The following is a 21,186-nucleotide window of genomic DNA, read 5'->3' as shown; positions in this document are numbered from 1 at the left end:
AGACTGGGGATTGTGATCCGTTTCCAGGACAGACCCACCGTGATTTTACGAGTTGGAATTCGGAGTTCTCTTGACAACAGCGACAACCAAGTGGAGACTATGAATTGTAAACCCTGAAATTTTTGTGGAAATCTTTGTGACTTACTGTGTAGTACTTTGTGTGGTTTATTCGTGCTTTCTTTTATATGACAATAAATTAGGCTTAAGTTACTTTGTTTTGCTTGTACACTTATTACCATATCTCCTGAACAGTCAGATTATTTGGTTTGCGTCTGATCAACCCACTGCATTACAGACCACCAAGTCTGTTTGCACCTCCAATTTCTGAATTCTCTCCACATTTAGTAAATAGTCTACACCTTCATTACTTCCACCAGAGTATAGCCATAGACTTTCTTATACTGTACAGTATACCAGCTGCAACATCCTTTTTCCTAGTTTAAGTCCTTCTGCAGACTCCCTGCCTCATCAACACTACCTGCCACTTATCTCTACATTGTCTGCAAACTTGGCCACAAAGCCATCAATTTTGTTATCCAGATCATTAATATATAACATGAAAAATAATGGACTCAACACTGACTTTTACGGAACACTACTAGTCACCGGCAGCCAACCACGACATGACATGCAAGTCTATTGACAACAGCACACTGGCTGGTTCCTTTAATCAGTCTGTATTGGAGCTCATTAAAGGTGGGTAAAGTAGTCAATCCAGTTTCAGTTTAATTTCTATTTTATAGTAGAACCAATATAACAACTGAAGTCATCTCCACACTGCAAGGACCTCAGGTATATAACCATACTACCTCAAAGTAGCATAGTCAAAACCGTACGATAACATAGCCATATCTGGCAATTTCCTATTTTAAAGACCCCTTTTTTCATATTCTTGTAATGTTCTGTGAGTTTTGCATTAACAACATAACACTGTCAGCAAATATATAATTGATCATGAACTGGAAAATGTTTGCTCTAAATAAATTCTAACATTGCACAGGCAAATAATAATACAAGGGGCTATAATATTAATATAAAACAACTTGAGGGCTCTTAAATCATTCCGATGTTCATGCTTAAGCAATTGCCTGACTTCCATTTTATGTAGATTATTTAGTATTCTCAGTTCATCATTTAGAATCTCCTACTGCCCTCTAAGGAGACTGGTTAATTGTCCACCAGAGACCAGAAAGGATGTTACGTTCTTCTTGCCATCCTTCTAATTTACATATATATTTGTTAATAAATTGAATCATGCAATTTTACAACACACAAGAAAGGCACCTGCATCATGGTGCTTGTAACGTTTCTTTGACGGGGCACCATCAATGATAAATATAACTCATTTTAAAAAGCATCAGATTATTGCATTTTCTGCACCTTGAATTCTATTATTACCTTGTGTACTTCAACAGTTCAAAGAAGCAATAAAAACAGGAAATGCTGAGAATAAGTATTTCAGATTTCTAGCATGGCAGTTTTTGTTAAGTAAAACTATTGCAACACTATCCATAGCCAAAGCAAAATGTCTGAGCCAGTTTTACCCAGGCCTCTCATTGTTTCTGTTGCTGTGATGGGTGGAAACAGGTTCTGAAAGTTGCTCCCAATTGTGTTCGGTCTCCAGTTTTGATGCTCTGCAAAATAGTAAAAGAAAATACAGCTTAGAACACATATCCCTGGTTCAACACTTAAAACTGAGTTTGAAGAACAAGTGATAATCTGTTCTGGTGGCTAAGCCTGTTCTGAATCTTTTGGCTATATTCTATGTGAGCACAAGGTCAAAAGCCTGTTATAAGTGCCAACAAATGAAAATTATCTAATTAATTTCATTTCAATCTTTTACAAGTATTTATTCAATTCCTTTTTAGAAGTTGCTATGAATCTGCCCGAGTCACCCAACTAGCCACTCTCACCGTAACGTGCTGCAAGACAACAATTCTTGCCTTTGGCAGATTCTCTTGTGAATTATTTTAAAGCTTTGTACTCTAGTTATAAATTCTACTGCCAATTAAAATATTTTTTACTCCATCAAGACCTTGCAAAATTTGGAACACGTCTTTTAAATCTCTCAATCATCTTTAATCCAAGGAGAACAGCAACTGTTTATTTAGCTCTGCACGTAACAAAAGACCTTCATGTCATTCCACTGAATCTTGGCTGTACTTTTTCCCAATGTAATGATGTCTTTCTTAAGGTTTGATGCCAGGAGGAATTGGCTAAAATACATCAGAGGGGACTAACAAGCAATTCATTAAATTTTGCATAGATCTCTGCTTTTGCACTCAGAGCAATACTTTATCAAAATCAACCATTTTTAAACTGCCTAAACTTTCAAAGGTACAAGATAGGATATATTAATTTCAGGTCTTGCTATTCTTCCACCTTCTTTCAACATGCATAACAATTACAATTTAGCTCAAAGATCGAACTTCTGTGATGATTTTCCCAAAGTCAAAACTTAAATTCTAAACAAATAAATAATCACAACTAGTATTTCAGGTAGAGCTTAAATAAACCCGCAAGAATGGAAGACATCTAGTAGTCTAATGCTTGAGGGCATGGAAGAAGGTCTTTTAGAGACACATCTCAAGTTGAAAAACAAGTTTTAACTTAATCGTCAAACAAATAAATAGCTCAAGGCCACAGCCAATGATCAATTTTTCCTATCCCATTTATGTAAGCAGCAATGAAGATCACCCTCCAAATCTTCAATAATCCACCTACTTGCTCCCCGTCCCCGTTAAGACTCTCACAACTTTAGCCACCTATCCAACCCCTGCCAACTGTGCCAGTTGTTCCTGGCTATGCTGACCTGTAGTGCCCTCTGCCTCTCCAAGCTATTCTAAACTGCACTCAAGTCTCTTTCATTCCCAACTGGTCACAATTACATTAGCGTATCCTCTTCCTAGCACTCTTACAGTATTTTTACGCTTCCCTCACCAATTTACAACAAACTTCCTTCTGCTTGATCTGTCTAACTTACAGCATTTCCCCTTCCTTAAGTAGCTAGTCTGCTGTAGGAATAATCAAGTTACATGCTGGAGAAGTGAGCATTCCACAATGCTACAGCTCCAAAAGTGCACAATGCACCCTTTGTATAATGCTGATATGTCTCTCAATTTAAATTATGCCTGCAAATCCCTGGAATGATGCCTAAATTGATAATGGACTCAGAGACATTAATGGGGCCACTGGGAAAAGGATGATTCATTATTTATTGACAAGCGTACTGGGTGATGTTTTCTCAAAAGTCTGCAGTGGCCTTCCTTCCAACCAAATAGAAACATAGAAAATAGGTGCAGGAGTAGGCTATTCAGCCCTTCAAGCCTGCACCGCCATTCAGTATGACCATGGCTGATCATCCAACTCAGAACCCAACTCAAATAGAAATGATAGCATCAGAAAGATTGTTGGCTTGAAGTGTCCATGAAATCAGGAATGCCACACAAAAGTCATCACTAAGGTTTCTGGTAAACTCCCATTATTTTAACTTCACATGTAAACTTAATAGGAAGGAGAACCCAACTTACTAAGCGCCACTTTCTTAAAGGAAAAATAATTCACGTTATCCATTACTTAATCAATCCAGAGCATAGATATTGCAATAAACTATTTGCAAGTTACATACTTTTAATTGGGGAAATCTCAAACTTAATAGCAGTGAAATAAATTGTATTGAAATGTCTCACAGCTGCCATGTTAATTGGGTATTAATTAATCCATTCTTCATTTTGAGGAACAAATGTATTAAGTTTGTTGGTGTGAGCAATTCAGATGTCGGGGGTGGAAACAAAATGAAGAAATTTATCCTTAAAATTCCCTTTAGTATAAACCATCTAGCTAATGAATGAAATGATTATGTTGAAAGCTGCAAAGCTGAATTACAAATGAAATAAACTTGTTCTATATAGGGAAAAAGAAAATCATTAATTGCACAAGGAAACACACTAAGAATCTATTCTACAAAAAACAATACTACTTGTGTTTAGAGAAATTCAAAAATAACATGCAATTCAAGTTAAAACTAGAAGCTAAACAAACAGACGGAGAGGGACAGGGTGAAGTTATGTGCATGGCAATAGATGGAGCTGCAGGGAATTGTGAGGAGGATCATAACAGACTTCATCAATCGTCACCCATTGTACACAGTGGTTCCTTGTGGGAACAAACAGAACTATTATCACAATGAAAAGACCAGTGATAGTGCAGAACTGGAAATAATTTATCTAAGAAAATAGCTAATGGATATAATGAATTCTTTTCATTGGACTGAACTGGCTCAACAATGCATGGAAATAAATTTGTGATAATGGACACCTCAGCTCTTCAAAAGCAGAGAACACAGCAACTCAAAGATGAAAGCTCTACAAAAACCCCACAGATAACTGAGTGAGCTTCCCAGAAGTGAGATGCACGTTTCCTGCGTCATGACTTGGCCCTTATTCTGTTGTTTATTTTCTGTTTTGGGTAACTCAGACCAGGGATCCCCAACCTTTTTTGCACTACGCACCGGTTTAATATTGACAATATTCTTGTGGACCGGCTGACCGGGGGGGCGGGGGTGGGGTAATCACGACCGGAATTTAGATGATAAGTCAACTGTAAGTCACTTATAAGTGGCTAGTACACTCAATTTCATTTTTAAAAGGGTTTATCTAACGAATTTAATATTAAACACACAGCGCATATTTTCCTCGCATGAATATAGTGATAAGTCAATTATAAGTCACCTATAAGTCAACAGCATAACATTTTAAGTAACGTTTGGATATTAAACACACAGCGCATATTTTCCTTGTATGAACAAATAAAATCATTGCAACACACCAATATCGCTGAATCAGTGGGAGCCCTGGGCTTGTTTCCCCGCAACAAGACTATTCTGCAATTTAGTTTTCGTTGTATTCATTGCAGAAAACCCCAATTTGCAGAGATACGATGTTGGAAACGGAAGCAACGTTTTCAGTGCTTTCATGGCTATCTCAGGATATTCAGCCTTGACTTTGATCCAGAATGCTGGCAGAGATGTTATGTCAAACATACTTTTCAGCCCACGGTCATTTGCAAGCTCAAGGAGCTGATCTTCATCCTGTGCTGACATGGATGATTCACCGGGGACATCCACAAATGGGTCACGGATCTATTCCTTAGCACGTTTTGGGTCATTTGCGGTTGGGAAGTAATACTCGAATTCTGTCGACAGCAAAGATAGGTGATCGCGCACTAGCTGTGAGAAGGACGGTGTAGCCTCAGTCTCTCCCAAAATCCCAGCTAATGCTGGGAACGTGTCAAATATGCCCCTGTCCACTCACCATCCCCACAGTTCCAGTTTGGCTTTGAAAGCAGACACTTTATTTGCCAACTTGAAAACAGTGGTCATTCTCCCCGACCACTGACAAGTAACAAATTGAGTTCATTGAGCAGGTTGAAGATATCACAAAGATAAGCGAGTTTTGCTATCCACTCCTTGTCACTGAAGTGTGCTGCCAGTGGTGACTTTTTTCCTGAAAGAAATCTCTGTAGCTGCTCTCTTAACTCATAAACCCTGGCCAGGGCTCTCCCCCTTGATAGCACCTGACTTCAGTGTGTAAGAGAGGACGTTTGTGTTCCGCATCCATTTTCTCGCAAAGCTGCTCAAACAGACGAGAGTTAAGGGCATTTGCTTTGATGCAATTGATAACTTCAACAACGTCATTCAATATTCTGTTAAGATCAGGTGACATTTTTCGGCTATCCAGCATTTCCCTGTGTGTGACACAGTGTGTAGACTGGCATTCAGGAGCAACCTCTTTGACTCGGGAAGTGAAACCAGACAGCCGTCCAGTCATAGCTGCAGCCCCATCTGTGCATATTCCAACACAGAATGACCAGTCCAGTTTGCCTGACATGTAGTCATTCAAAGACTTGAATAGTTCTGCCGCAGTTGTGTTAGCTGGCAGCGGCAGTGCATACAACATATCCTCATGCACATCGTCTTGAAATATATATCGCACATAAACCAGCAGTATTGCCTTGTTGTCGACATCAATAGACTCGTCGACCTGGATAACATACCATGGTGACTCATTAAGCCGTTCCAACAGCCGTGCTTCGATGTGATCTGCTTTGCCATCGATTCTCCTTGAAACTGTGGTAGCTGAAAGAGAAACCTGTGCCATCTTGTTAGCTGCAGCTTCTCCCAACAGTTCACGACACACGTCCTTGGCAGCAGGCAGAATCAATTCTTCACCAACAGTGAAAGGCTTCCTAGCCTTAGCAATGCGGCCAGTCACTACGTACGACGCTCTCAGAGCAGCAGCATTTGTGGAGGTGGTGTCTCTCAGCACTTGCTTCTGTCCCGCTTGCTCACGTTTTTTCTGCTCAAAAAACTCAACGGGTTTGACTTTAAGTGCAGAATGCTTGGACTCAAGGTGCCGAAGCAGTTCTGAGGGCTTCACTGCCTCATTAGACAGCTTGCCTCCACATATCACACACAGGGGGGGCTTGGAGTGTGCGAGTCACCGGTCGCAATAAAGCCATATTTTATGTATGACCCGTCGTATTTTCTGTTGAAGGAAGATTTCTTTTTTTTTGCAGTCTCGGCCTCAGCTGTCTCTGCATTATCATCATCGTTAGACCTTTTATGTCCCCTACCACCTCTTCCAAAGAACCTCTCAAACGACATTTGTTTTTCACTCATCGACTTGTTGCAGGTTAATGACCGACTGATGACCTCGCGTGCATTCAAGTTCAACAGTGGGCGTGACAGGGAATGAGGAGAGGTGCAGCTGACTCATATCATTTCATATTGCCAAATCATATAATTTCCTCGCGGCCCGGTAGCACATGCTTTGCGGCCCGGTGGTTGGGGACCTCTAACTCAGACAATAAACCAGACAGCACATGCTGTTTGTTCTATCATTTCACTCAAAGGCAATCTCACATGGCAAAAATGAGCAACAGGAGCAAGAACTTGAACTGCCAATGGGGGATAAGATATGAAAGTTACTTTCATTGCAAAGTACCAGAAAAGTAACACAGAGTAAATACTTCAACAGCTAAATCAACAAAACAAAAACAAATTGCCACTTCCTGTCACCTGTTTACCAAGATGAGTATAAAAGAACAAAGTCAACCAACACACATTCTGATCCTTATCAAGCAGAGCCAGATATCAGCTGACAATTGTGCTTTAGTTTTACATTTGAAAGCAGCATTATCTTTGAGAAACACAATAATCCACCTGTAAAGTAAGACAAATGCACAAAAAGTGCGGAAATGATGTTTATTTAGGCTCATAAGGCACGTGATTTTTTTAATTCATTGCAATTCAAACTTATAATGGTTCTATCTAATTCGGGCATTATTCTTTTATGGAATTCAGTTTCTGAATTTCTTTGTATAACTACTCGCAATAACAGCATCACTAATTAAACTTGAATGAAAAGGATAATTTGTATCAATATATGCCTTAATATTATTCCTTAATCACAATGTGTGGTTAGGCATTGCAACATTATTAGAACAAAGGCAATAACATAATAAGCCTCGAAATGAAAATAACAATGACAAATATAGTGATTTTATAGTAATAAGACATTCTAAAGTCGTTCTCAAAGGGAAAAAAAATCAGACAAATGACTAAGCTTTATGTCTTAAATGAGTGGAAAGTTTTGGGGGAAAATTGCTAGGTTCATCTGGGAATTACAGTAGGTTATCATGCTCTGGGTGGTAGTAGATGTAGAATTTTGTATGAGTTCATGCTGATGTGAAGTTGAGTACAATAGGATTAAAACCTTCATGTGTGGAGTTCTGTACAAAGAATTTGGTAACAGAAATCCAGTGTGAGGGTAAGTGACAAATGATATTACAGAGGTACAAAGCGGTTAGCCCTGAAGATGGGAAAGACCTGGATTTGTAGCAAATGTTGCCACGATGCTCCACTGATCAATTCATTTTGAGCCGATTATAGGGTAGTGCAACCATACTAGATCAAAGTAGCACTACTAGAAATTCATAATTCCAGCAGCATAGCAAATTTATTTAATAAAGTCACTTTGAATTCAATGTATTTTTTTACTGTTAAATTAATGCCATAAAATCTTACATTTATTTCTTCCTGAGAAGGCTATTTTTATCTTGTAAACAGTGTATCTTGTACAAGCTTTCTGGCAAGTTTACACAGTGAACACAGTTCCAGAAACATCATATAGTTGTATATATTATATATATATATATAGTCATATATATAAACATCATATAGTTATATCAACCATATGCGATGCTGAAAAAAACATGGGTTAGATATGCAGCCAGTACTCCAATCTGGTATTCAGTATGGAAATAAATGCATTATCAACATGTATTTTTAAAGAACTTGAGAAGCAATTCTGTCAGCAATTTTACATGAAAGAAAAGTAACACTGTGGATTCTAAACGAGAGAAAATCTACAGATGCTGGAAATCCGATCAACACACACAAAATGCTGGAGGAACTCAGCAGGTCAGGCAGCATCTAGGAAAAGAGTACAGTTGACATTACAGCCCGAAACACTTCGATGGGACTGGAGAAAATAGCTAGGAAGTAGATTTAAAAGGTAGAGGGAGGGGAGAGAGAGTGTCACGCCACTTTTTTTTATAAAAAGGATGTAGGCAAAAGACAGGCAACTATAGGCCAGTTAGCTTAACATCTGTAGTCGGGAAAATGCTTGAAGCTGTCATTAAGGAAGAAATAGTGAAACATTTAGAAAGGGGTGGTTCCATTAGACAGACTCAGCATGGATTCAGAAAGGGCAGGCTCTGTTTGACAAACTTACTAGAGTTCTTTGAGGACAGAATGAGTGCAGTGGATAGAGGGGAATAGGTGGATGTTGTATACTTGAATTTCCAGAAGGCGTTCGATAAGGTGCTGCACAAGAGACTTATAAATAAGATACGGATTCATGAAGTCGGAGGAAGTGTATTGCCATGGATAGTGGATTGGTTAACCAACAGAAGGCAGAGAGTTGGTATAAATGGGTGTTTCTCCGGTTGGCAGTCAGTGGTGAGTGGGGTGCCGCAGGGGTCGGTGCTGGGCCCGCAGCTGTTTACCATTTACATTGATGACTTGGAAGAAGGGACTGAGTGTAGTGTAGCAAAATTTGCTGATGACACTAAACTGAGTGGAAAAGCAAATTGTATCAGAGGATGTGGAGAGTCTGCAGAGGGAGATAGACAGGTTAAGTGAGTGGGCCAAGGTCTGGTAGATGAAATACAAAGTTGGTAAATGCGAGATGATCCACTTTGGAAGGAATAATAGAACAGCAAATTATTACTTAAATGGTGAAAGATTGCAGCATGCTGTTGTGCTGAGAGACTTGGGAGTGCTTGTTGATGAATCGCAAAAAATTGGCTTGCAGTATTTTTTTCCCTTTGCACATTCTATTCCCTGATTCAATGTAACATCAATCTCATTACTATACAAATATGTGTGACTATTATAAATAATTTTCTGTGATAAAATATTAAGTCCATCAGCTCTTATTAAGTAATTTAACATGATGCTAATAAAAATTACATGGGAAATAATGATTTTGACATTTAGGTGGATTAATTAATGGATCTGCAGAGAAAAATTTCCAACTCTAATCGAAAAGATTCAGCGCTGCAACTTCACATCAAGTCAACCCTCCAGTCTTAATCTGTGAATTGCAAACTGTGCCTTTTTCAAGGCAAGAATGTTGAATGAAACTGAACTTCAGTCCAGATTCTGCTTAATGATAAACAACTGACAATAAGCAGCATATCAATTAACAAACAGCTTTAGTTAAATAAAAAATTTTAACCAATCCAACCACATCATGCAAACTGGAGTTTACAACACATTCGTTTCAATGACATTCACAAATAATTGAAATATTTTATTAATTTATAAGTTAAACTGTAAAGTGCACACAGCTCAGGAAGCAAACCAAGACAGGAAATCTGAAGTTTTTTTTAGTTTTAAGTCTGAAAATTAGATCTGACAGAAGAACTCTTTATTGGGAACCAGGAGACATGGGGAAGAAAGGAGACACTTCTCATACAGTCTAGATATTGTGTATTTTTGTAAAATGCCCTGAAACATTGTTCCTTAAAGCTCACAGGTTATACTGTTGGAATGAATAGGAATATGAAGAGGAGACAGCAGTGTGTATTTGAGAATTTAGAAAAGCAGCTGCAACAGAAACAGATTAAAATGTTGAGGGAAGATGGCAATTCTGATCAACATGAGAGACCGGAAAAAAAATCTGCAGATTGCTGCTCTTTCCAGGAAAGGAACAGGTTATCTGTCAAGGATGATGAAGTTGGCCATTCCTTTACCTAACCTGAGGCATTTTTATGATACTTACCACTGGTGCTCCCAACCTTAGTGATGTAATGAAGTAGCTAACCACTCTGCATATTTTTTCAGTAACTTATTGTGCAAAATGAGGCTGATTTACTTTATGACATTCAAAAAAATTTAAAAGATTCAAAGTTCATTTATTATCAAAGTATGCATGCAGTATACAACCCTGAGATTTGTCTTTCCACAGGCAGCCAGAAAATAAAGAAAACTACGGAACCTGTTTAAAGAAAAACGTCAAAACTCCCAACATGCAAAAAAAAACATAAATTGCACAAACGAAGGAAAAAGAGTGAAAGCACAGAATATAAAACATCAAACCACAAAGTTAACAAAACAGTTCAGGAATATTCAGTTTCAGCTCAGTTCAGTTCAATCTAGCACTGTGTTTTTCATTGACAGCAGGCTGCAGAATCAGTCTGCCCCGAGCAAAATATCATCAAAAAAAAAAGGAGCAATCAAAAACCAGAAACACATCACACCATGAACTAGAGTCAAATGCACAAACTACATCGATTAAACCTTTCCCAGTTCCCAGGACTCTGGTACCATCCTCTGGCAGTGTTGAGTGAGAGGGAGAGAGCAGGAGAGGGAAACGATCTCATCCTCCGGGCAGTAAGCAAGAGCGAGAGAGAGACCGGTCACTCGCAGGCAGGCAGCGCTATCCTTCCGTTCTCATCTTTGTTGATTTCAATCTTCCTCAATGCTTTAATCAGCGAGAAATTGAGTCAATCATGGGCTTGTGCCCTGTCTCCATGAACATTTCACTCGAAACCTCACTGAGCTACAGCAAAGCACCAGATTGGTCAATTGGCCTGAAAACACACTATCACAGGCTCCAATAGTAGATGAATCATATTTGAAAGAAGCTGTAAAAGAAGTAATTCTGTGAACTGTCTGAACGATGTCATCTTTGGCCGCATTATTCGCTGGTGCCAACTTCTCCTGTTTCTACAGAAAAATTACAAATTCTCCAAATTACTTCTACTAAGAAAGGAAGACTTGCTATGACAAGATCTTCAATTCTTCATTGAACATAATTGAACATATCTATGAATCATCCTCCAATGCAGGATAATGTTCAGCTTTACTTAATTTTGTTGCCAACTGAATCACGGCCAGCTTTCTGAATATTATGGGAGATAACAGGTGGGAAAGAAAGGAACAAGAGGGGAAAGCAGATAGAGAAAATAAAGTGATGTATTTAGGAGAGTGATTTTTCTTTTAAAATAATTGCTCGCACAATGCTGTGAAAGGTACTTAAAATACTAGCACAGAACCATCAAACACTCCTCATATGTTTCATATGTTAACAGTTTCATTTCCAGAATCATTCTCATAAACCTCCTCTGGACTCTCTCCAATGTCTTTACATCCTTTCTTGGATAGGGGCCCAAAACTGCCCACAATACTCCATGCCTTACAACCTTGCTTTTATATTCTACTCCTGTGAAATGCATAGATCGTTCTAACAACCAGCTGGGGGCAGCCTGCAAGTGTTGCCACACATTCTGGCACCAACGTAACATGCCCACGGTGTTCCACAGAACAACACAAGCAACAGCAGCAGCAAAACAAGCCCTTTTTCCATCCCTCACATCTACACACGTGACCAAACCCAGGCCAGGCTGCTTCTGGGCCTCTAGTCCTTGTCCCAATTTCTCAGACTTGCAGACATCAGGCCTCCAACTTCAGACTTCACCCCAGGTCGATCATGGGTTTGACCTTCGGGCCTTGACTTCTGCATTGAACCCTCCAACTCCAGTGACCCAAGATCTTGTGACTCCTTTGGGCCTCTACTTTCAGGCTTCCACCTCCGTGGTGCTCTGGAGTTCGACCTTCGTCTTTGCCCTGCAGACTTCATTGGGTTTGATCTTTGGACCTTGCCTTTCAGATTCACACAGACTTCAGACCCCAGTGACCTGGAGGATTCACTGGCTCGCATGACTCCCATCCACACCTGGGACTTGCTGCACATAAGGACTTCCAAACTGGGGCTGGTCTCTGACCTGGGGAATCGGCGAACTCAGCACCTGCGACATGACTTCTGGGATTGCTGATATTTGACTGGAGAGCACTTCGACCTGGACTCGAACCCTTGCCAGACTTTTCATTTATTAGCTCCTACCTCTAACTCCCCCTCATTTCTGTCCCTAAACCCCAGCGTGACCCCCAACTCCCTGCACTAACTCCAAAATCATCCCTACAAACTTAAAAAACAACTACATCTGAGCTACACCATTGATGGACACCACAGTCTGGCACCAGCATGACCAGAAGAAGCTAGTCAAAAATTAAAATCGTTAGGCATCATATATCCCAGAAAAAAATGATAGCTGAAAAAACTAATTAAATATTACTGATCCAAACAAGATGTACTTCAAGGAGGACCACTTATTATCCTGGGCAATGGAAATCTGGTACACTTCCCCATTCAGCAACCCATCACCACAACTGAAAAGCTGACACTGAAAAGAGGGTGGTGAATTGGCAGGTTGGTCAGGGCATGGGAAGCAGCTTCAGGCTAACTAGTCTATTTCCACATTAGGATAAATTGATAGTGTTCGCGAAGGAGGCTAAAATGGATACAATTGGTACATTATTGGTAAAACAACAAGGAATCAGGGATTCAGCTTTAAATAAAGTAGTCACTGCATTTGGAGAGAACACAGACAAATTTGCAATACACTGCTCAGCAATGTTTTCTGGAACAGTGATCACTTCAATGCTGAGGATAACTCCAGTCATTTTCCATGCATCAGTGTAAACCAAAGAAAAGCTCACAATCATTTTTCAAAATTAAAGTGTCAGGAATGAACAACAAGTAGAAATGCTCACAAGTATTACAGTCTTTTTTCTTGGCTTGGCTGTACATTACTTAAGGTGGTCATAAATCATATTCAGTACTTGTCAGAGAATACAGAGTGTGTGTGTCTGGGAGCACATACAAGACAGACGGATTCAGTATGTACAGAAAAGAAAGAGAAACAACATACATCCAGGACTTAAATTGTATCAACTCCACTTATTTAAACCAATAAACTGGTTTATCATAAACATGAGAATGCTGGAAATCCAAAGCAATCCAAACAAAATGCTGGAGGAACTCAGTAGATCAGGCAGCATTGATGGAAATAAATAAACAGCCAATGTTTCGGGCTGAGAAGGAAGGGGAAGATGCCAGAATAAAAAGGTGAGGAGAGGAGGAGGTGGCTAGCTAGAAGCTGATAGGTGAAGCCAAGTGAGTGGGAAAGGTCAAGGGCGGGAGAAGAAGGAATCTGATAGGAGAGTAGAGTGGACCATAGGAGAAAGGGAAGGAAAATGACACCCAGGGAGAAGTGATAGGCAGGTGGGAAGAGACAAAAGGTCAGAGTAGGAAATAGAAGAGGGAAGGGGGAAAGAAACCAAGTGTTTCTGGAAGGAGAAATCGATATTCATGCTACCAGGTTGGAGGCAACCCAAACGGCTTCTCCACCCTGACGGTGGCCTCATCTGGAAGGACAGTCTGGGGCCCTGAGGAATGAAGGAAGAGGAGTATGGGCAAGTGTAGCACTTGGGCTGCTTGCTGAGGTAAATGCCAGGAGGGAGATTAGTAGGGAGGGATGAGTGGACAAGGGAATCACTGAGGGAACAATCCCTGTAGTAAGAGGAGGGAGGTTGAGGTAAAGATATGTTTAGTGGTAGAATAAACTTCTACTCACTTAACTATTCACAGTAACAGTAATTTTGACCAGGGTGCCCAAACTTTTGCATGCCACTGTACCTCTTTTTAATTACTCTCACTGCAATCTGAAGCAGGTTCCAGGATTAAGGGAAGAGCCAGTTAGATGATTAATCTCTTGCTTCGGCATTCCAAGGTACACAACTGCTTCAAGCAGACTTCAATTATGCGGTGACCTACCTCAATGATTATTGTCCAGTAGCACAAACTCAAGAAAGAATAGGGATACTCCGCTTATCTTCTCACAGCACAAGCCCAGGAATCCCAGGAGGCAGCCTGGAGCATCTTTGTTGACTTCTATCAGAGCTATATAGACCTATACACATGACATTCCAAGTCAGCTCTCACCAGAACCCCATATACCTGGAATAATGTTATTCTTAAAACCTCCTTCTGTAAGGACCAACAAATTCCATGCCTTTCTTAATTGGTTGCTGTACCTGTTTTGTTAACTTTCAGAGATTTGAGTACAATGACATCCAAGTCTCTTTTACCTTTCAATTTATTACTATTTAAAGAATACTCTGCTCTTCTATTTAATCTCCTTCATCAACACACTCACCTTTCTCCCTATTATTTTCCATCTGGAGTGTTCTTACAAACTCGTTCAGCAGAAACCTCTCTGCATCCTTCTCACAACTCATTCTGCTTTCTGCTCTTGCTCAGCAAAGCTTGCTATATGATTACACTTGGTTCCCTTATCCAGTGACTAATACTAATGTTGACAGCTGGAATCCCAGTGCTGGTATCCAAAGCACCCGTGCTCTTAGCCTCCCACCCGAACATGACGGGTTCATTTCTCCTGCACTGTCAGTCCATGATATAACTCAGTTCATGCCAATATATTATCTCCAATCCCAGAAGTTAAGGCAGTTGCAACCAATTACACTGATAATCATACTGTCATAGTATTTTCTGAGATTTCCCCAAGCAGTGTTAGATTTGCTCATGGACTTGCACTACAGTTCATCTATTTCTAATGTTTATTTTGTTCGGGTGCAAGTCATGTATGATTTATGCTAATTTAAGTTTACATGAACATGCTTGTCATCATCTTGTAATGTTACATACTTCTGCAAAGGGCTAATTATTATGGCATTTATATTGCGTGTGTGCGCATCTTTGACAATAAACTTGGACAATTATTACAATTAGGAAGGAATGGGGGAACACCAACTGCAACTTAATTTTCTAGATCTCTCTGCGCAGAATGCTCAATACTTGTAAATCAACAGGTTTGTAGGTATTTCAGAACCCGATAAGACTAGAAAATACCTTTTGATTTTAATTTTACTTGCTCCCAGATATATGAGCCATTGGACGCCTCCTGGCTACTACACAGTGCCGAAACCTGCACTTGAGTTTGCATCTAATTTTGCTGTAAGTCATGACTGAATTTTATGGGGACAAAATTCAGCCATGATTTTGACACAGCTTCCACTGTCATACATGATGTTTGATAATACAGCTGGATACCAGACTTATAAACCTCGTTTCTGAAATCTAGCATGAATTCCACAGTTCGGTTAGTGGCTATATAAGTTAATTGGACTTGCATCAGGCCTCTCTTGAAGCTTCAGCCTTTTGTCTTGCTGAGTGTGAACACGTACAATGATAAAAAACTCAAATCAATGTTTAATTACGACCCTTGTGAACTGAAGCAAAATGACTAAACCAACATAATGTCAGAGAAGCAAGAAAAGGCATTTCAAAGTAGATTTATTGCCAGCGTACCTATATGTCATCATGTACCATTCTGAGATTCACTTTCTTGTAGGCATCCACAGTAAATACAAAGAAACACAAATAGGAACACCTTTAACAAATTTCTACAGAAGTATAGTGGAAAGCATTCTGAGTGGTTGCATGACCGCCTGGTATGGAGGCTCCATTGAATAGGATTGGAAAAGCTGAAGAGGGTATTGACTCAGCCAGCTCAATCGCATTCAAAGACACCTTCATAAAGCAGTGCCTCAAGAAAATGGCATCAATCATTGAAGAGCATCACCATCCAGGACATGCCATGACCTCTTCTCATTAGCACCAAAGTGGTGGTACAAGAGCCTGCAGAAACAGCTTCCTGAACAGTCTATGACACTACCTCAGTATTTTATTCTCTTTTTGCACTTAAAAAATATCTTCCGTTGTAACTTACAGTAAATTTTTATGTACAGTATTCCATTGTACTGCTGCCACAAAGCAACAAATTTCATGATTTTATGTGAGTGATAATAAATCTAATTCTGATTTAATTAAGGTGTTGCTAGAGTGATGTCAGATAGATAGACTAGATAATGTTGAGAGGTTTCCTTCTGTAAAGAATACTCATTTGTGGAGCATTGAGAATTAAATTCCTTCACGGTCTGATTACTTCGAGCAGCTTTAAATCCAAACTAAATTTAAACTTTCAAATTCCAATGGTTTGATCTGAACTGACACTCAATGGATTACATAGTTAGTAACGTGGCAGATGCAAGTCAATTTACACTTTAAGATAAAAAAAATTTGCTTTTCTGAATCTGACAATGCTTGCTGTTACATTACAAAATGAAAAACATTTTTTGAAGCAGACAAAAAGATTTTGGAGCATGTTCCTCTGCTTGCAGTCTGTAAAACTGGACAATGTAAAATCAAATGCACCAGCTCCTCCAAATTTCAGTTTGGGTCACAGTTTAACAAGTTTAAGAGGCAGTTTTAACTTTAAACATGAATATAGGAATTGTTCATGCAATTGTTAGCAATCGCGAGAAATAACTTAAGAGGTATTCCCATATGCATGGTCTCTAACATATGGGAGACATCAACTCCAAAACAGAAAGCAAATGAAATAATGTGGACTCCAGGTCCAATGGATAAATGTGAGATTATAAATGACACGTGCTTTCCATCCTTCTTTCTCGTTCATGAATATCATTGAGCTCATCCTTTTTCATGCATTTAGCAGTTCCATGCTTTCTTGGTGCACTTCTAAAATGTGTCAGAAGATATTTATTTTGAAGGGAATGACTACAAGAGAGTATGCACAGCTGAATAGAGAACACTGAGAAAAAGTATCAACTCACCCAGAAATTTTTCAGACTGTACTTAAGGTGAAATTATTAATGTCTAAATGCCCAAGGCTATCAATGTCGGCAAACTGGATTTACATTTGAAATGGATGCAATGTTCATACAAATTAAATATCTTTTGACTCTGGAATAGTGGGTAGAGATACTACTTCAAAATAACTGTTAACATTTAGCACTGGAAAACATGGAAATAAAGGCAGAGCAAAGGTTAAGGTGCAACAGATGAAGAAACTGGAGGTAAAATTGCTATCTTTTATGCCTTTTAGAAATCATTTAAGAACTATTAATTAGACACAGTATGCATCGGTGCAAGGACAATGGTTAAGATTTGTTTATATCATACATATTCAGGGATCCAAAGAAAATAATTCTTGAATGAATGGTTATCGTAGATGGAATAGAATGCATACATGCCCAATAAACTGGTGTAATCTGTACTATGAACACTTTCGGCATATGTACAAGGCAGTTATCACGGTAAATGCCTGGGGGAATTAGGAATTCATGCCTGCAGGGTGCATCTGGGTTTAATTCATTTGGTTCTCAAAAACATCCACAGTGCTTCAATAGGAATCTCTAGATATTAACAAAAAGAGAAAGAATGAAAATTGGGTCATAACACTGGGGGGGAAAAGCAAACATGAACTGGGGTTGGGTAGCTCTTGTAAGAAGGAAGGGAAAAGATGGATAGGGCAGTACTGTATCAGTATAACCCAAAGAGTAGATGAAAGAAGTGCTACATACCACAACTCTAAATTAGAGGCAGTGCTGGCCAAAATTAAAATAACGACTGAAAAAGTTTACTTTCAGCACCATCTCTGCCCCCACAGTAAGAAAAGGCAGATAGTTTGTTGTACGTAAAAGATCTTCAAAATATTCCTGATGTGCAAGCTGTGGGACGTTGGGATTTTTAATACAAAAGGAATGGTAGGTGAGTTCTTTTCAGCAGATGCAATACCGATTTTGACCACGAGTTTTTGGAAAAGAATGAAATCTGTATATGAAAACACTAAAGTACTCAAATGGAAGGAATACACATGTAAATTAAATCTAATGTTATCAATGCAGTATGTGTACATTGCAATGGTTATACATAGGATTAAAAGGTTTATTTTGGAATAATAGCAGCAGGGATACGAGAAAAAACAATGACAGTCGATGTTTGCAATGTGAATAGTGTAGCTTGTCATTCTTTTTTTTAATCAGAGGATTCCCTAAATCAGACAACACCAATAGGCGAACCACAGGCCAAGTCCGGACCATGGGAACCAAATGTCTGGACCGCGCCGACCCACTGGCATTTATGTGAACGCACCTGTCATAACATGTAAATAAAGCGCGTGCTGCTCTAATTTATTTTAACCTCATCCCACACCGTACATTTGAGGCCTACACCCCTGTAGAGCACGAATTTGGCCCTGTGGAAAACTAATTGGGGAACCCTGCCCTAACTTGATTTCGATTACCACTGAGAGTTTTCATGGAATACTTAGCTGATGCTAATATGCTTATACTTTTGTGAAAACCTGGTCAATTTTTTTCTGATATGCAATCAATTTGATTGAAAATATGAACATTCTAGGCTACCTTCTCGAGTAGATGTGACCAGAGAATATGTATTGCATGTAGGGACGAGCCATTTTTTAAAATCTATAGCCAAATCAGCTATGTTGTTGAACTGCTTTAATGTAGTAACAGATAATCCAGCAAGATTTTGTTGACACTGAACAGTAAATTAAAAAAAATTCTTATTAGAGATTAAATAGTTACCACCATCAAGATATAGAGTGCCTATAAAAAGTATTCACCCCTCTTGGAGGTTTGCATGTTTTATTGTTTTACAACATTGAATCACAATGGATTTAATTTGGCTTTTTTGACACTGATCAACAGAAAAAGACTCTCTTGTCAAGTTGAAAACAGAATCTCTACAGAGTGATCCAAATTACAAATATAAAACACAAAACAATTGATTGCATTAGTATTCACCCACTTTAACATGACACACCAAATTATCACTGGCTTTAGAAGTCACATAATTAGTTATAAGGAGATCTGTTCTTGTAGACCTATGTACAGTCAAGGTGTTTCAATTGATTGTAGTGAAAATACAGAGGAATCTGGAAGGTCCAACTATTGGTGAGTCAGTATCCTGGCAAAAACTACACCATGAAGACAAAAGAACATTCCAAGCAACTCCACGAAAAGGGTATTGAAAAGTACAAGTCAGGAGATGGATACAAGAAAATTTCCCAGTCATTGAATATCCCTTGGAGTACAGTTAAGTCAATCATCAAGAAATGGAAAGAATATGGCACAGTTGTAAATCTGCCTGGAGGAGGCCATCCTCAAAAACTGAGTAATCAAGCATGAAGGGAGGCCACCAAAAGAACTTTGACAAATCTGGAAGAGTTACAAGTTTCAGTGGCTGAGATGGGAGAGACTGCACGTACAACAACTGTTGCCCGGGTGTTTTATACTGTCACAGATTTATGGGAGATTGGCAAAGAGAAAGGCACTTTGAGAAAAAACTCACATGAAATCTCAGCTATAGTTTGCCAGAAGGCATGTGGTAGACTCTGTCATCAGCTGGAAGAAGGTTCGATTGTCTGATGAAATCAATATTGAGCTTTTTGGTCAACAGACTAAATGCTATGTTTGGTTTAAGCCAAACACTGCACATCATCAAAACATCACCATCCCTACAATGAAGCATGGTGGTGTCTGCATCATGCTGTGGGGTGCTTCACTGCAGCAGGCCCTGGAAGCCTTGTGAAGGTAGAGAGTAAAATGCATGCAGCGAAATACAGGGAAATCCTGGAGAAAAACCTGACGCAGACTGCAAGGGAACTGCAACCTGGAAGAAGATTTGTTTTCCAGCAAGACAATAACCCCAAGCATAAAGCCAGAGCTACACAGGAATGGCTTAAAAACAACGAAGTTAATGTCCTGGAATGAGTTAATGTCCGAGTCCAGACCTCAATCCAATTGAGAATTTGTGATTGGACTTGAAAAGGGCTGTTCACTCATGATCCCCATGCAATCTGACAGAGCTTGAACAGTTTTGTAAAGAAAAATGGAGGAAAATGCAGTGTCCTGATGTACGAAGCTGATAGAGATCTATACACACAATCTCAAGGTGCCAAAGGTGTATCTACTAAATACTGACCTGAAGGGGTTGAATACCTATGCAATCAATTATTTTGTGTTTTATATTTGTAAGTCATTTAGATCACTTTGTAGAGACCTGTTTTCACTTCAACACGAAAGTGTCTTTTTCTGTTGATCATTGTCAAAAAGCCAAATTAAATCCACTGTGATTCAATATTGTAAAACAATAAAACATGAAAACTTCCGGGGGGTGGTGGTGTTGAATACTTTTTATAGGTTCTGTATTTGTATTACTATAACAATACTGGAGGATTTGGTATTGAAGTGTGCTGCTAAACAACCATAACACATTTCTACACAAGAGGTATACTTGCAATGTGACATTTTATTCAGTAATCTACAGATGAGAGATTAACCAGTATCTTCATTGTTTTAAGCTACAAAAATTACTTTGATGATATTCTGCTTTATGCGACAGATATTGAAAACAACTCTTGCTCAGCATGTCAAAAACGTGAAATGCAGATTTTCCATCCTGTGTTATGGATCTCCACTTCTGAGCTGCCTGTCAGGCTTGTTCATTTTCTGCTACTGACAATGAAACTGCTGGAGGAACTCTTTAATCATCAAGAGCACTGACAGGAGAAAGAGAAAAACTTGCTTGAGGACCAAAGAAAGTACATAAGAACTTGAAGGCAAGGCCCTTATCTTCTTTAATACAAAGCTGATGTAAAGTAAAAGGTAGCTCCTTTGGGTTCACATTTCTGATAGTTTGAGTCAACCTCTGTGATATTTTACAATATTACAGTTGCTTACATGTTGCGTGTACTTCTATTACTCTCATATAGACTGAGAATTTCTAATAAAATATTAACTTACAACAAAAAAAATCGTGGAGCATTTTGTCTGTCTTTAATTCTATCACGGGTATTAAAAATCAC

At 39.1% G+C, this 21,186-nt stretch overlaps 1 protein-coding gene across 2 annotated transcripts in view; it reads right to left on the bottom strand.

The window, feature by feature from the left end:
- Positions 1 to 21,186, bottom strand: part of LOC134353797 (activating molecule in BECN1-regulated autophagy protein 1-like) — a 423,477-nt gene that overhangs the window by 49,511 nt on the left and 352,780 nt on the right. For both annotated transcript variants that reach the window (XM_063062189.1, XM_063062188.1), the window contains exon 16: positions 1,545 to 1,634. In XM_063062189.1, coding sequence (XP_062918259.1) covers positions 1,545 to 1,634 — 90 coding nt within the window. The remainder of the gene's footprint in view (positions 1 to 1,544; positions 1,635 to 21,186) is intronic.

This window comes from Mobula hypostoma, chromosome 11 (genome assembly GCF_963921235.1).
Source record: "Mobula hypostoma chromosome 11, sMobHyp1.1, whole genome shotgun sequence".
Taxonomy (NCBI): Eukaryota; Metazoa; Chordata; class Chondrichthyes; order Myliobatiformes; family Myliobatidae; genus Mobula; species Mobula hypostoma.
The sequence above is the reverse complement of the archived record's forward strand: the minus strand, read 5'-3'. Positions and strand labels throughout refer to the sequence as shown.